Here is a 17,947-nt window from a genome sequence, read left to right as displayed (position 1 = left end):
TGTGTGTGTCTTTGTTGGTTTTGGGGAGATGGGGTTGTTGATGGTTACATAATCTTTAGTTTTGTATCAAACATGGTTTTGCTATAGGCAATGTAAATTATGTGATGTATTATGGCAATTTCATGGTAACGGAATTACGCTTTGACTCAGTTTATTCACTTTAAAATGTATGCTATTTTTACTTTATTTTTCTTCTTATATATATTTTTTGTGCTTTTTACCCTTTTTATCCCCAATTTTGTGATATTCAATTGGTAGTTACAGTCTTGTCCCATTGCTGCAACTCCCGTACGGACTCGGTAGAGGCCAAGGTCGAGAGCCTTGTGCCTGCTTAACCCGGAAACCAGCAGGCACCAATGTGTCGGAGGAAACACCGTACAACTGCCGACTGTGTCACCATGCATGGACCCGGCCTGCCACAGGAGTCGCTAGAGCGCGATGGGACAAGGACATTCCGGCCGGCCAAACCCTCCCCTAACCGGACAATGCTGGGCCAATTGTGCGTTGCCTCATGGGTCTCCCATTCGCTGCATAATTATTCTCCTGATGTTTCACAAGTTTGGACATCACAGTACAGTAGAGTACAGTACAGCATAGATTACTGAACTATACTCTACTTTTCTTCACTGTATTGTATTGGACTGTAGTCTACTGTGCTCTACTTACTGTACAGTACTGTATGTACTGTGCTATTCAAACTTGTGAATCATACACTACCGGTCAAAAGTTTAAGAACACCGTTCTCATTCAAGGGTTTTTCTTTATTTTGACTATTTTCTACATTGTAGAATAATAGCAGATGGCTACTTTTAATAATTTGTTTAACACGTTTTTGGTTACTACTGATTCTATATGTGTTATTTCATAGTTTTGATGTATTCACTATTATTCTACATTGTAGAAAATAGTACAAATAAAGAAAAACCCTTGAATGAGTAGGTGTTCTAAAACTTTTGACCGATAATGTACATCTATGTTAGGTTCGGATGTGGCCCGGTCCGTTTGTGGACGTTAACATAACGGCCAACGTGGACTGACCAAATTTCAACTACTTTTCAATGTCCATGGACGCCCAGTGTCGGCCGGTACTCAGTGAGTGTAGATGCTGGTTACAGTAAATGGAAAGAAAGGTGGCACCTGGGTAGGTGTCAGTAAGAGCTGGGAGAGGTGACATTAACTTAAGAGTGAGAGCGAGAGACAGAGAGAGGGAGGGGGAGGAGAAGGGGAAAGGAAGAGGGAGGGTTTTTCCACCAGACAACAGAAAGACAAATAAAACCGTTATGAGCTGAAAATAACAGTATGCAAGCAGAAGGGAGGACAGTAGCAGGTGACCCAACTGTGGTTTATCACTATTATGATTTCCCATTGTAGCTATTTCAGTTGCAGTAATTCTGTTACAGATTTTTTGGTTCACGAGTTTTAACCACCTAATACTTGATAAACGAATTTCAAATCAGTAAAATCACTATAAATAATTGGTGCATTTACCATTACTTAAAAACCTTTTTGGGCTGAGATCCTATGACAACAGCCAGTGAAAGTGCAGGGTGCCAAATTCAAAACAACAGAAATCTCATAATTAATATTCCTCAAACATAGAACATAGTATTTTACACCATTTTAAAAAGATACACCTCTTGTTAATCCCTCCACAGTGTCCGATTTCAAAAAGGCTTTACAGCAAAAGCAAACCAAATGATTATATTAGGTCAGAGCCAAGTCACAGAAAAACACAGCCATTTTTCTAGCCAAAGAGAAGGAGTCACAAAAAGCAGAAATATAGATCAAATTAATCACTAACCTTTGATCATCTTCATCAGATGACACTCATAGGACATCATGTTACACAATACATGTATGTTTTGTTCGATAAAGTGCATATTTATATCCAAAAATCTGAGTTTACATTGGCGCGTTACGTTCAGTAGTTCCAAAACATCCGGTGATTTTGCAGAGACCCACATCAATTTACAGAAATATTCATAATAAACATTGCTAAAAGATACAATTGTTATGCATGGAATTTAAGATCCACTTCTCCTTAATGCAACCGCTGAGTCAGATTTCAAAAAAACTTTATGGAAAAAGCACACCATGCTATAATCTGAGTACAGCACTCAGAGACCAAAACAACCCAAACAGATATCCGCCATGTTGGAGTCAACAGAAGTCAGAAATAGCAATATAGATATTCACTTACCTTTGATGATCTTCATCAGAATGCACTCCCAGGAATCCCAGTTCCACAATAAATGTTTGTTTTGTTCAATAAAGTCCACAATTTATGTCCAAATACCTCCTTTTGTTAGCGCGTTCAGTTCACAAATCAAAATTCATGACGCACGCTCACTAGGAGCAGACGAAAAGTCAAAAAGTTCCGTTACAGTCCGTTGAAACATGTCAAACGAAGTATAGAATCAATCTTTAGGATGTTTTTAACATAAATCTTCATTAATGTTCCAACCGAAGAATTCCTCTGTCTGTAGAAATGCAATGGAACAGAGCTCGCTCTCACGTGAACGAGCGTGGTCAGCTCATGGCTCTCTGCCAGAGCCCTGACTCATTCCCCTCTCATTCGCCCCCACTTCAAGGTAGAAGCATCAAACAAGGTTCTAAATACTGTTGACATCTAGTGGAAGCCTTAGGAAGTGCAGTATGACAAATATCCCACTGTGTATTCGATAGGCCAAGAGTTGAAAAACTACAAACCTCAGATTTCACACTTCCTGGTTGGATTTTTTCTCAGGTTTTTGCCTGCCATATGACTTCTGTTATACTCACAAACATCATTCAATCAGTTTTAGAAACTTCAGAGTGTTTTCTATCCAAATATACTATATATATATATAATATGCATATCTTAGCTTCTGGGACTGAGGAGCAGGCAGTTTACTCTGGGCACCTTATTCATCCAAGCTACTCAATACTGCCCCCAGCCATAAGAAGTTAAACTTTCATTATCCTCCCTTCTCTTGCAGAAGGTTAACAACTTCCCCAAAATGAAATATAAGTGTTTATATTAGTTGGCAGGGGTGTTTACGTCAACATAAACCCAAGCTTTTATTTATGTCAAATTTTTAAGATGGAAAATTGTTGAAAAGTGTATCTATGCATTTCCCCCCCCCAAAATACAGACTCTTAAAGGCAGGATTAGGCGTCCGCCTACGGCGGCGATGGACGAGGGCGACATTTTCTGAGCTAAACTGTCCAAGACACACCTCCAACAACAACACATACAACCTCACAATTCTGCACAAAAACAATGACAATTTCTCTCAACCAGTGGCATATGGTTTTTTAGGTGAGCGCTGATGCCGCCCTGTGATAATCAGTCCCACTTTATCGAAGGCAGGGGCGCAAAATATTTTGCTTGTTCATTCCCAGCACGCCTCTTCAGGTGCTGTTGAAGAGATTCATCGCTGTGGCGCTCCACCAACGTTCTGTCAAAAAAATAATCTAACATAAATCATGCAGCAGGTATAGGATATGGTAAAAAGAGTATGTGGCCTTTTCTGTAGCCTAAAAGATAAAATGTTTGACAATGTAGTGAGATGGATGCTTTTTTACATCATGCAGGTTTCTCCGATCAAATAGCCTAACCTAAATGGTGCTTAATCAAATAAAAAATGTGCTGTCATGTTAACAAACAGTATATCCTAAAAACAGGATAGGTCCAAGTAAAATGGACAATATGGAAGGGACAATCACAACTTTTGTCCAGAAGTTTCACCCCATTGTCATGATCAGCTGTTCATAGCGAAAAAGAAAATACTTCTGCATAGTTAAATAAAGGTTAAATAAAAAACATATTTAAACACATTGTGAATAGGCTCACGGTAACTCCTGATAAAGTTGGATAGCTGATATTCAGAGCTTAAATGGCCAAATTGATTAGTCATGGGAATCAGGGTTGATAAAGCCAATGCAGTGACCTGTTTTACAAACGGTGGGCTAACCACATGGATGGGCATTCATGAAATTCCATTGGGGCCAACATGGTAGGCTATACCCCAGTAAGCACGAGCTGACGTTTTTTTTGTTTGTTCCTGTCTGGATCTGACATCTTTTTTTGGTGTTTTACAAACAGCAGGCTTTCCACATAGTTGGGCATTTGTTGGGGTTCGTTCCTCCTTGTGCCTTGTCAATCATTGGCTCATTGGTGAAATTAGCATTATGACAATATCTTTAATTAAATCATTCAAAACCTTTATTAATGCAATTGCAGACAATCAGGAACATAGCCCGCATGTTTCCGAGTAAGTTCTGAATCAAAGCTAAGGTCCCATGTTATTTTATCAACCCCGAAGTGATGTCACTGCCTACGTCATTATCTTTTATTCATTAGACCAAAACCATGCATACACAGCTATATAAACAAGGCTTTTAGTGTGTTATCTAAAAGCTTAGCAGTAAATGTCCAAGTTGATTTATAGTGGAATGTCTGACAAGTCTTATCTCCTACACTCCCCTGCAGAGTTCTGTCTCAGTCACACATTTCTCAGAGGGGTCTCTTTTATAAGAGGCAGAGAGAGAGAGAGAAATAGAAAACAACTGTGGAACAATATTAAAACCTCATAATGTGTATATATATATTGTTAATCTGTAGTCTAGGACCCTATAAATGTAAAGAAGGAGGGGTCTTATAACCCCTCCCCTTCTATTAATACAACATAAGCATAATCAATTATTCTAATACATCCATCATTTGGTACATCCCCAATCATGACCCCTAGGTGAACTCCTGACACATTCATAAATTACTTTTGAACTTTAATTCAGAAGCAAAAATTAGCTTGATTTCAACATCCAGAAAATACATATTTTCATCGTCTGGAAAATACGTATTCTTCAATGTCTGGAAAAGATGCCTCTTCAACATCCTTGAAAATATGTATTTTAAACATACGGAAAATATATTTTCACCTTTCATTCAGAACCTTAATTTAATCGTAACTCAAAGTCTGGAAAATACATATTTTAGACATCTTTTCAATGTAATTTTGCTTACTGGGGGACTATTGTAGTTTTGTGAGGGGGCTGCATCTTTTGGTCTCATCTAGGGTGGCAGAACGGCAAGGACCGGCCATGCTTCACATATTGGTGCTAATTGGTCCTTTTCGATGGAAATTCCCATTTATCGTTTGAAAACTGACAGCAGCAGACCAGTAGCAGACTTGACTTGTACTTGCCAACAGACATAAAGACTTGCAGATGGTTTACTTCATATTTCAGATCTCAAACTGCTGTCAACCACAGTTCAAAGTAGGGTTGGGTCCAGGTTTGGTCAATGGAGGAGCTACAGTGCCTAGTGAAAGTCTACACACCTCTTGCACAGTTGTCATTTTGCTGCCTTAAAATTACATCTAAAAAGGGTTTAAATTACATTTTTTCCCTCCATATGTACACAACCTGCTCCACATTTTCAAAGTGAAAGAATAGTATAGAAATGCTTGAAATGAATAGTAATGTCTTCACACCCCAGAGTTAATACTTGGTGGAAGCACCTTTGTCAGCAATTACAGCTGTAAATCATTTTGAATTAGATTCTACCAACTTTGCACAACTCTTAGAGCAACATATACAATGTCGTCAGAAAGTATTCAGACCCCTTAACTTTTTCCATATTTTGTTACGTTACAGCCTTATTCTAAAATTGATTCAATTGTTTTTTCCCTAATCAATCTACACATTATACCCCATAAGGAGAAAGCAAAAACTGTTTTTTAGAATTGTGTGATTCGTTTCAGGAAACTAGGCATATGTCGCGGGTCACTACTTCACAGGAGAGCCATTTGAACGTAACCTTTCTTTTAAAATCAAAATGTGTTTTTTGGCAGAAATGCCTTCTGGAACATGTAAACTTACTTGCATGTGACTTAATAACAGACTTGTATGCCATCTGTAAATACGAATCAAATTGTTAAATTACGAGACTGGTTGGTTTAGCCACAGAAAATGACAGCAACCTTCCCGCTAGCCATGATTGGCTGAGATAATGAGTGGGCTGGACATGCCGAGAGATGAGTTCGGATTGGTCTGCCATGTAGCAGCTTCTGTCTATTTGAGCTGGTCAGTATGTGTAGGTAATCCTGTCTAACGCGGCTTTAAAAAAATGTATTGTGTAGTAGAACTGCATTGGTTTCTCAAATGATTGCCTCGCCTGGTTCACCAACTACTTCTCTGATAGAGTTCAGTGTGTCAAATCGGAGGGTCTGCTGTCCGGACCTCTGGCAGTCTCTATGGGGGTGCCACAGGGTTCAATTCTTGGACCGACTCTCTTCTCTGTATACATCAATGAGGTCGCTCTTGCTGCTGGTGAGTCTCTGATCCACCTCTACGCAGACGACACCATTCTGTATACTTCTGGCCCTTCTTTGGACACTGTGTTAACTACCCTCCAGGCAAGCTTCAATGCCATACAACTCTCCTTCCATGGCCTCCAATTGCTCTTAAATACAAGTAAAACTAAATGCATGCTCTTCAACCGATCGCTACCTGCACCTGCCCGCCTGTCCAACATCACTACTCTGGACGGCTCTGACTTAGAATACGTGGACAACTACAAATACTTAGGTGTCTGGTTAGACTGTAAACTCTCCTTCCAGACCCATATCAAACATCTCCAATCCAAAGTTAAATCTAGAATTGGTTTCCTATTTTGCAACAAAGCATCCTTCACTCATGCTGCCAAACATACCCTTGTAAAACTGACCATCCTACCAATCCTCGACTTTGGCGATGTCATTTACAAAATAGCCTCCAATACCCTACTCAACAAATTGGATGCAGTCTATCACAGTGCAATCCGTTTTGTCACCAAAGCCCCATATACTATCCACCATTGCGACCTGTACGCTCTCGTTGGCTGGCCCTCGCTTCATACTCGTTGCCAATCCCACTGGCTCCATGTCATCTACAAGACCCTGCTAGGTAAAGTCCCCCCTTATCTCAGCTCGCTGGTCACCATAGCATCTCCCACCTGTAGCACACGCTCCAGCAGGTATATCTCTCTAGTCACCCCCAAAACCAATTCTTTCTTTGGCCGCCTCTCCTTCCAGTTCTCTGCTGCCAATGACTGGAACGAACTACAAAAATCTCTGAAACTGGAAACACTTATCTCCCTCACTAGCTTTAAGCACCAACTGTCAGAGCAGCTCACTGATTACTGCACCTGTACATAGCCCACCTATAATTTAGCCCAAACAACTACCTCTTTCCCTACTGTATTTAATTAATTAATTAATTTTGCTCCTTTGCACCCCATTATTTTTATTTCTACTTTGCACATTCTTCCATTGCAAATCTACCATTCCAGTGTTTTACTTGCTATATTGTATTTACTTTGCCACCATGGCCTTTTTTTGCCTTTACCTCCCTTATCTCACCTCATTTGCTCACATCGTATATAGACTTGTTTATACTGTATTATTGACTGTATGTTTGTTTTACTCCATGTGTAACTCTGTGTCGTTGTATGTGTCGAACTGCTTTGCTTTATCTTGGCCAGGTCGCAATTGTAAATGAGAACTTGTTCTCAACTTGCCTACCTGGTTAAATAAAGGTGAAATAAATAGATAAAATAAATAGTGTTGCTCTCCACTTTCTGGAGGACCGAGTTTTTAAATCAGTGGAATTAGAGTATGATAGCTAAGGACATGGAGAAAACACCGGTCTCCAAATTACATCTTCACACTAAGGGCAACCATGGCATTCGTGACAGGGAGAGGCGTCCATTCATAATGTATATGGGTAAGATAGGACTGAGACTGAGCTAGCTATATTTTCAGATATTACACATTTCAAATTTTTATTTTTTTAAATTTATTTTTAAATTTTTTTACCCCTTTTTCTCCCCAATTTTGTGGTGTTCAATTGTTGTACTAGCTACTATCATGTCTCATCGCTACAACTCCCGTACAGGCTTGGGAGAGACAAAGGTTGAAAGTCATGCATCCTCCGATACACAACCCAACCTAGCCGCACTGCTTCTTAACACAGCGCGCATCCAACCCGGAAGCCAGCCGCACCAATGTAACGGAGGAAACACCGTGCAACCTTGGTTAGCGCGCACTGCGCCAGGCCCGCCACAGGAGTCGCTGGTGCGCGATGAGACAAGGACATCCCTACCGACCGGACGTCGCCCCATGGACCTCCCGGTCGCGGCCGGTTACGACAGAGCCTGGGCGCGAACCCAGAGTCTCTGATAGTACAGCGCCCTTAACCACTGCTCCACCTGGGAGGCCACACATTTCTAATTTTGACAAAGTCATTTCAAGTTAAAGTGTACTGTTAGCTAGCTTGCGAACATTAGCTAGCTTGCGAACATTTGCTAGCTGGCTCACTAGCTAAGGTTACGTGTATGGTCTTACTATTCGTATCTCAGAGGCATTTGCTTTGCTAGTTATAGCCTAATGTTAGCAAGCTAACATTGAACCTGGTTGGTTAGCTACCTGTAGATTCATGCAGGGTAGTAACATCATGAGTTGGGTTCATGGTTCATTGTTTACCTAGCTAGCTAGTTACATGTCAGTTCTCTCACATTAGCCAGTTATTTATTTATTAATTAAAATAAATATGAAATGAGCAAAGCCCAGGTAAAAAGTTGAAAACCTGCCTCAGTCTTCTGAATACCTAACCCTGGATGAGAGTTTTTATTTTTCAGTGGGACAATTACACACGTTTTAATGCCAAAGACCAGAATGGCTTTCCAAGAGTTGTTGAGCGTTCCTGAAGGGTCAGTCTCAGTCCTGACTTACAGCTGCTTGAAAATCAGTGACACGGTTTAAATATTGCTGTCCTTAAATGATTCCCAACCAAATGTACTGAGCTTCAGCAATTTTGAGTTGTGCAGAGTTGGTAGTCTCTTATTCAACCTTATTTTCAGCTTTAATTGCTGACAAATGTGCTTCCATAAAGTATTAACTTTGGGGGTGTGAAGACATGCGCAATCAAGCAATCCTTGTTTTTTATTCATTTAAAAAAAAAACAATTTTTCTCTTTCACTTTGAAAATGTGGAGCAGATCATAGCTCTGTAGGGAAAATATCTAATTGAATCCCTTTTTAGATTTTGTTTTAAGGCAGTGAAATGTGACAACTGTGCGAAGGGTCTGTAGACTCATTAGGCACTGTATGTCTATCAGATCGAGTGAGGTTGGTTGCAGGGGCAACTTGGGGCTAATGCTGAGGCTGGGGTTGCAGAGAGGGGTTGAGCTGGGGTTTGTATGGGGCTTTTGGTTGAAAAGAGGTGGGCTGGACAGGGCTGGTTCCCCACAAAGATCACCATACATCTGTATTGCATTTATTGCCTGCGCTAGTAGACATTTTGTGAGGGGCAGGAAGAGAAAGTGCCCGAGATGAAGATATAACATATAATAATTTTTATTCTTCATATTAGCCTTTGCACATATATAGCACATATAGGGAGTGTTATACAAGAAGAAGTTAATGATTTGATTTTCAAAAGGAATCTTCATCCTCTAACTGAAAAATATATATTTGTTATTTTTTAACTTCTTACGGCTGAGATCCCATTAACGGGATTGATATGACAACAGCCAGTGAAAGTGCAGGGCGCCAAATTCAAACAACAGAAATCTCATAATTCAAATTCCTCAAACATACAAGTATTTCACACCATTTTAAAGATAAACTTGTTGTTAATCCCACCACAGTGTCCGATTTCAAAAAGGCTTTACGACAAAAGCACACCATCTGATTATGTTAGGTCAGTACCTAGTCACAGAAAAACAGCCATTTTTCCAGCCAAAGAGAGGTCACAAAAAGCCGAAATATAGATGAAATGAATCACTAAACTTTGATGAGCTTCATCAGATGACACTCATAGGACTTCATGTTACACAATACATGTATGTTTTGTTCGATAAAGTTCATATTTATATCCAAAAATCTGTTTACATTGGCACGTTACGTTCAGTAATGATTTGCTTCCAAAAATTTTGCAATTTACAGAAATACTCATCATAAATGTTGATGAAAATACAATTGTTATGCATGGAACTTTAGATATCCTTCTCTTTAATGCAAACGCTTGTGTCAGATTTCAAAAAAGCTTTACCGAAAAAGCACACCATGCAATAATCTGAATACAAATCCAAATTCACGACGCGCAGGCCAGACGAAAAGTTTTTAAAATCCATTACAGTTCGTAGAAACATGTCAAACGATGTATAGAATCAATCTTTAGGATGTTTTTAACATAAATCTTCAATAATATTTCAACCGGAAAATTCCTTTGTCTTTAGAAATACAATGGAACACAGCTTCCTCACGGGAGCGCGCCTGAATGAGCTCATGGCCTTCTGGCAGACCTCTTACTCAATCAGCTCTCATTCTCTCCTCCTTCACAGTAGAAGCCTCAAGTTCTAAAGACTGTTGACATCTAGTGGAAGCCTTAGGAAGGTCAATCGGACCAAATTTACACTGTATCTTGGGTAGGCAAAGAGTTGAAAAACTACAAACCTCAGATTTCCCACTTCCTTGTTGGATTTTTTTCTCAGGTTTTTGCCTGCCATGTGAGTTATGTTATACTCACAGACATCATTCAAACAGTTTTAGAAACTTCAGAATGTTTTCTATCAAAATATACTACTAATATGCATATCTTAGCTTCTGGGCCTGAGTAGCAGGCAGTTTACTCTGGGTACCTTATTCATCCAAGCTACTCAATACTGCCCCCAAGCCATAAGAAGTTAACAATGGGGGGGTTGAGATCAGTCGAAGTAACAGGATGTATGGTTATGCATTGACTAATACAATTCAAACAGACCAATTTCATCAGGCCTTGATCCCCATGGCACGTTACTCAGTAACAGAGTTACTCAAAACAATACAATGGGTAACTCCCCTGCTCCCTCTCTTTTCCCCCTCTCAGGCATGGCAGGCTGGACTTGGGTGTCTAAAGAGGCTCAGGACCTGAGAGAGAGAGCCGACGGCTGAGGAACTAAGCACTTCTCCTGGGCAGAATGAAGATGCAGGAGGCGAGATCCCCGAACAACAAGTGAAGAAGAGTGACGATGGGTGCTAATGCATCCAGCTACCCGCACTCATGCTCCCCTCGTACAGGGGGGAACACACAGACACAACAGACCTTCATAGGTAAGTTTCAATGTTCTTACTTTACTGTAATAGTGTATGTATTTACCTTTATTTAACTAGGCAAGTCAGTTAAGAACAAATTCTTATTTTCAATGACGGCCTAGGAACAGTAGGTTAACTGCCTTGTTCAGGGGCAGAACGACAGATTTGTACCTTGTTAGTTCAAGGATTTGAACTTGCAACCTTTCAGTTACTAGTCCAACGCTTTTACCACTAGGCTACCCTGCCGCCCCGACTTTGTTTCTTCAAAGTCCTCAGTGGGACATATCATCAGTGTCCACAACAGACCCTCATGGCAAGGGTATGAACATAGATAAACGATATGCTTAAAATATGATGCATGATACAGCGAGGTTGGTGTCACCTTGATTGGGGAGAACGGGCTCGTGGCAATGACTGTATCGGAATCTGTGGAATGGTATCAGATACATCAATCACATGGTTTCCAGGTGTTTGATGCCATTCCATTTGCGCCGTTCCGGCCATTATTATGGGCTGTTCTACCCTCAGCAGCCTTCACTGCGATACAGGAATGTGCAAGTCATTGTGGAGGGTGGTTGGTTGGAGTTTATCTTTTCAGTTCCAGCAACTGATTTAGGCTTCTAGTTTTTACAAACTGAGTTCTGTCAGTCAACTTTTTTTTCTTGACTTATGAAGTTGAAGTCATCTGTGTCTGGTATGTTGGAAGTGTACAAGCTGCATTCTATCAGTTTTATTTTCTCTGGCGGCTCTCGCAGAGAACTGCTCAGTCATCCACCGCTGCCTCTATGTTCATTTCCATTTCAGACTCCAAGCATCAATCCCTCATTCATTTTCTAGGCCTTATTGATGGCCATTTATGAGTGGCTGCTTATGAATTTACTCAGATTTTATAGGCTTTTTGAGATAGTTTTGGATTCAATCAATGTCTGCGTAAGGAAAACCCCAGGCTTTTATATTCATTTTCCTGTTGCGCCTTTCTTGTCCGTAGTCCTAGAGACATACAGTAGGTCCAAGCTCATGGAGATTTGATTGAGTTGAAAGCCCTTCAGAAATAAACTGATGTTGTCTCCAGTTCTAAGGATTGTTGGTTGTAAGCTGAAGTCACTGCTGTGCAGGCGTAGATGGAGGTTGATTCACAGTATTAGAATGACTACTATGTGGGTCACTGTGATGGATGTTCAGGGAAGGAAAGCCATAGAGAGACTTTTCTATTTGGCAGTGTTGCCTCTGACGCAAGGGTCCCCTGTCTCCAGCCAAACATCACTGCTATTAGGGGTAGTTCATTTGTGTATGGCTGGACAAGTGTATTGCATAAGACTACATAGGAGGGGGGACTTTCCTACCCCCAGACTGACAATCCAAAACGTTGTTGTCCTCTAATTCCATCCATGCCTTAATCAAAGTCAGCTTTATTGATGCTTGTGATGACATCTGATGGAATTTTGATAATAATGGCCTGTTCCTTGACACAGACAGTTGAATTATCTGTGAAATGAGACTGGGGCACTAGATCAAGGGAGTGCCAAGCACGCTATGGGGGAGTTAGAGGAGAGTGTCTAGACTGCCAGGTCAAATGACCAGCCTAGGAGGAAATACCGCTTGGGTTTCAAATGGTCATGATTTCAGAATTGAACAGGCAAACTGGATAATATCAAGCCCGAGGAATTGACTGCATTTATAAAACGGCTGTGGGAAAACAAGATACGTGTATCATATTCATAAAATCCTGACATGACTTCTTTCCCATTTCAAAAAACAACCACAACATTTGAGCCAGCTGACCTCTGTGTTATGTTATGTGTTGCAGGGACGTCGTCATACTCCCAGCAGGGCTATGGCTGGGAGTCCAAGCTGTACAGCCTGGATCAGGGTCACGACAAGCCCCATGACAGGAAGAAGAAGAGCCTGGGCCTGGCCACCCTCAAGAGGAGGTTCATCAAGCGCCGTAAGTCCAGCCGCTCTGCCGACCATGCCCGCTTGATGCGGGAGCTCCTGTCGGGGTGGGATGTGCGTGATGCCAACGCCCTGGTGGAGGAGTACGAGGGCACATCCTCCCTCAAGGAGCTGAGCTTCCATGCCAGCCTGGCGCGGGCCGAGGCACCCAGCCTGCAGCGTGACCTGTCTGCCCTCTACCAGCACAAGTACTGCACCGACTTGGACCTCATCTTCCAGGACACCTGTTTCCCCGCCCACCGCGCTGTGCTGGCTGCCCGCTGTCCCTTCTTCAAGACCCTGCTGTCCTCCTCCCCGGGGTACGGTGCCGAGGTCCTCATGGATATAGAGACGGCAGGCATCGACGTGCCCATGTTCTCTGCACTGCTGCACTACCTGTACACGGGGGAGTTTGGGGTGGGCGGGGCGGAGGACACCAGGCTGCAGAACGTGGACGTGCTGGTGCAGCTGAGCGAGGAGTTTGGCACGCCCAACTCCCTGGAGGCAGACATGAGAGGTCTGTTTGACTACATGTGTTACTATGACGCCCTGCTCAGCTTCTCCTCCGACGCGGAGCTGGTGGAGGCTTACAGCAGTGGGGGGCTGGAGGGGGCGTGGCCACAGGGGGCGGTGGGGGGCTGGGCTCCACAGATGAGAACCTGAGGGCCCACAAGGCCGTGCTCTCGGCCCGCTCGCCCTTTTTCCGGAACCTTCTGCAGCGGCGCATCCGCACGGGGGAGGAGATGACTGAGCGCACACTCCAGACACCCACGCGCATCGTGCTGGATGAGTCCATCATCCCGCGAAAGTACGTGCGAGTAATCCTGCACTGCATGTATACAGACTTGGTCGAGCTAGGGCTGGTGATGAGGGGGAGCCCCTCGGCCGGGAGCCTGGGGGAGGTGCAGGTCCTGGTTGCCGGGGGCAGGGGAGGAGCCAGCACCTGCACTGAGGAGGCCATGGAGCTCTACCACATCGCCCTCTTCCTTGAGTTCAGCATGCTGGCACAAGGTAAGCTACGGTATCAACCATGAATGAATGGTTCTCAGTAGAGAGCTGGTGTTTACATTCAACCTGGCGGTACATGTTGAGGTCATCCCAGATCCCCTTATAATCTGTCCAGTATATGAGGATGAATGGTAGTCTGGGAGGCTGCCTGTAACAGCCAGTGAGAATATACTTTGATGCTTTATATCCTTTTAAATCTGGGCTGGGTTATGAATTTGAATGTCAATCTGTCATGCTAGGAGTGTTATTTTAATGGCATGTGTGTCCATGTGATATTGCCCTTAGCTCTGTGACAGTATGGGTCTGACTGGGGATGGATATCCTCATATAACTGCATCTCTGAATGCTGAAATCTATCATAGGTTAGCAGGACAGGAGTGTGAGCCAACGTCAAGGCTTTAATGTAGACTGGGCATTGGCACAACTGAAAAAGCTATCTCAATTGATCCATCCATGCCCATCCATCCCCAAGGTTGGGAAATACTTTTGGTGGAGGGCTGCACAGATTGTTTTGGGGGACCGATTTGTTCATCAAAAACAATTTGCAGGCCATTATAATTTCAACGTATATTTCAACGTATTCTATCTAGTTTTAGATGTTTAAGAGTGGCCTGGAGTGTTTTTTAACCCCAAATAATAATTTACAAAAAGATATACCGTAAAACTTAAATCAATAGCCCAGGTGTTAATTTGCTTCAATCACTGAACACAACATTAGAGACAGGCTTCTATTTGAGCCAGGTGCCTATTTTCTTAATGCACACAGCTTTTGCTCATTTGTATAGTTAATTGTTTAATTCCAGCATTTGCTTCTAGCCTTTTAATTAATGTGTTGATTTCCTGCACTAATTTATCATTTATACACACTGTCCTGTTTATTTTTGTCTCAGTATGCCTCTGTTTCCAGATAATTATTATTCTGTCACAAAAAAATTTAAATAATTATTCTCCTCTTTGACTGTGCATGTTTGGCAGTTCTTATTTTCACCACTAGAGGGTAATCAGGCGATTTCTGGGGGTCTGTTAGTGGTGCTTGAGACAGCTGTTTGTTCACCCACACCTGCCCGCAATTGCTAATAACTCATCCGCAACCGCCCCACTATATGTGAAAAAAATGAAAATCTGAGGCCTGCAACCGACCCTAACCCGCTAATATAGAAAGTGAAAGATTTGTTGACGGGGGTGCAATTTTTTTATGCCTGATTTTAAGGACCGTCCAAACCAAGATAACTGTAACATAACGGTCACTATAACGAATAAGAAAATAAAATGTGTTCAAATTCAAGTGAACAGGAGCCTTCAGACTACAACGATAACTACAAAAAGAGTGGAAAACGATAACGACAGTATCGTTTGGATCACTTTCAGAGTGATTTGTATTTTTTCGCTGTCCCTTCGACTATAAAATATTGACAACCGATCAAAAACGCGTTCTATTGAAGCGGTCTAGGTGCGTAAGGCTGATCAGAGAGGAGAGAAGGCAGAGCGCACGCTAAGCTTGCCTGAATAACTGGGCATGTGTGAGCATATTGGTTGGCCACATTAATTATAGTACAACTTGGGAGAAGGATGTGCCTTTCTGTACCTTAGCTGTCGAGAAAATACCCATTACTGATCCAAGTGGTTGCCTAATCAGGCCAGAACTAGATTATTATTATTCAGAATGAAACATGCATTCAAAACTCAGGGATTTTTAGCAGATATTGAAAGGGCATATTCACTGTAGTTTACAGCCTAGAATATAATTATTTATAAAAATGCATTATTGCATTGTGTTGTTATAGCCTAGGTGTGATAATTTTCTTGTCCCTAAAAAGTTTAATCAATTGGGGAGACTTCCGAGCTGCGTGCCTGCAGGGACTGGGAGCGCAGCCTAGGGAGCACACTATCCTAAGCTACCTGTCATTTCATAATCTGATGTAAAAAATATCTATTTCAATGTGTAAATCCATTGGGTATAGGCTATTCACTGCAGTATTATGCCTAATATTTAGCTAATGAATGATGGGTTGCATACACTTCTAACTTATGCTGCACATCTCTACCAACGGCAGGGTAGCCTAGTGGTTAGAGCGTTGGACTAGTAACCGGAAGGCCGTCATTGAAAATAAGAATTTGTTCTTAACTGACTTGCCTAGTTAAATAAAGGTAAAATTAAAAAATAAAAACTGGGCAAAACTGGTTGAATCGATGTTACCAAGTCATTTCAACCAAAACAGTGTGATAACATTAAATCAATGTGGAAAATTGTTTGGATTTGCAAAAAGTTATCAACATAAGGGCATTTTTTTTCACATTTTTACACCTAACTTTTAACCTAAATCCAATGACATGGTGACTTTTTATTTCATTATTTTATTCACATTAGTTGAACTGACGTCTGTGCCTAGTGGGTCGTCTGTCTTCACAGTTCTCTTTGCGCAATTACGCACCTGACCTCTCCACTGCTTCTCAGCTACAGCTATTCCTCCTAACACTTGGAGTCCCAGGAAAAGCTAGACTACAATAGCTTGTTGTACATTTAATTCAAGCAGTTTATTTACTACTAGCCTATCAAGGAGAGATTTCAGCTTGCTGAATGTAAAATAGGAGAGTTTTAAAGGAGAGAGAGCGCACCATGGTGTGATCAAAGTACACCACATGAGTGGCCTGCTAATGTACCTTTCTGGAACATGTAAACTGTCGAGAATAGAACTAAACTGATCCATATGGTTGCATAATCAGGCCTAGGCTGTGTGCAGTTTTTTTTTGTCAAGAAGCATTCAAAACAGGACATTTGAGCAGTTATTCAAATTAGCCTACATCATTGCAGTTTACAGCCCTAGACAATAATTGTGCACTACCTTGATAACAATAATACTTTCCTCATTGCAGTGTGTTGTTGTAGCCTAGGTAGAATAATGTTATTGTCTCAACGTAGGCCTAATCAATAGTGGAGCTTTGCGTGCCCGACTGCTGCCTGGAAGAATGTACACATCTACCATTTCATAATTTAACTTTTTTTCTTGCACTTTGACAGGCAACTATTTATATCTACACTATTTAGCTAATGAGGAGCCTAATAATAGGGGGGCGGCAGGTAGCCTAGTGATTAGAGCGTCAGACTGGTGACCAAAAGGTTGCAAGATCGAATCCCCCAGCTGACAAGGTAAACATCTGTCATCCTGCCCCTGAACAAGGCAGTTAACCTGTTCCTCAAATGTCATTGAAATTTAGCATTTGTTCTTAACTGACTTGCCTAGTAAAATAAATAATTACAATTATCTAGCTAATATTTAGCTTCTTACTTCAGCTACACATATCCAGCTGTTCCTGTGCATAATAGGCTACGCAAGCCACTCCGCTATTCCTTTTCATGTGAAGTCTCAGAAAAAGCTTTAGGTTGCAAAAAGCTATAGGACATTTATTTAGAGCTTTTTTTTTATATAGTAGGCTTAATAGCCTTTTCATGGAGAGGCTCTTGCCTCTTGCTAATTGCTGAATGTAAAATAGGCCTAGGCCAAAGGAACTGTCAGGGAAGGTTATGGAGAGAGAGTGCATTGGTGTGATCACTTTGGGCAGTGATCATAACATTGTTGCGCTGATGCATTACAAATGGTTCTGGTCCTTGGTGTGGACGGTCCTTCAGATAGGTTTCTGTTCTATCAGTCCTGACATTTTGGGAGGCTATTTGTTAGTCTGTAATTGTCTGTAATTAGATACATGCAGCTTCTCCTCTGTCATTATCTGTTGCCCTAGAAGACTAAATAAACCCGTACTCACCAGAATAATGCCATAAATGATAGAATGAAGGCTTTAATCCAGTTGACATCGGTAAAGTTGTCTCTGTCATCTCTGCTTTCACGGAGCAAAGACATTTATGGACCGTGGAGAAATGCAATAACAAAAAAAGACTGGAAAGATTTTCTG

General features: G+C 41.7%; 1 protein-coding gene across 1 annotated transcript in view; it reads left to right on the top strand.

The window, feature by feature from the left end:
• LOC112256741 (BTB/POZ domain-containing protein 7) overlaps nt 1-17,947 on the top strand; it is a 52,772-nt gene that overhangs the window by 17,694 nt on the left and 17,131 nt on the right. The window contains 3 exon segments of the mRNA XM_042325381.1: nt 10,893-11,116; nt 12,906-13,667; nt 13,670-14,041. Coding sequence (XP_042181315.1) covers nt 11,035-11,116; nt 12,906-13,667; nt 13,670-14,041 — 1,216 coding nt within the window. The 5' untranslated portion in view covers nt 10,893-11,034.

This window comes from Oncorhynchus tshawytscha, linkage group LG08 (genome assembly GCF_018296145.1).
Source record: "Oncorhynchus tshawytscha isolate Ot180627B linkage group LG08, Otsh_v2.0, whole genome shotgun sequence".
Taxonomy (NCBI): Eukaryota; Metazoa; Chordata; class Actinopteri; order Salmoniformes; family Salmonidae; genus Oncorhynchus; species Oncorhynchus tshawytscha.
Note: the sequence above shows the minus strand (reverse complement) of the source record. Positions and strands in the feature narration are given on the sequence as shown.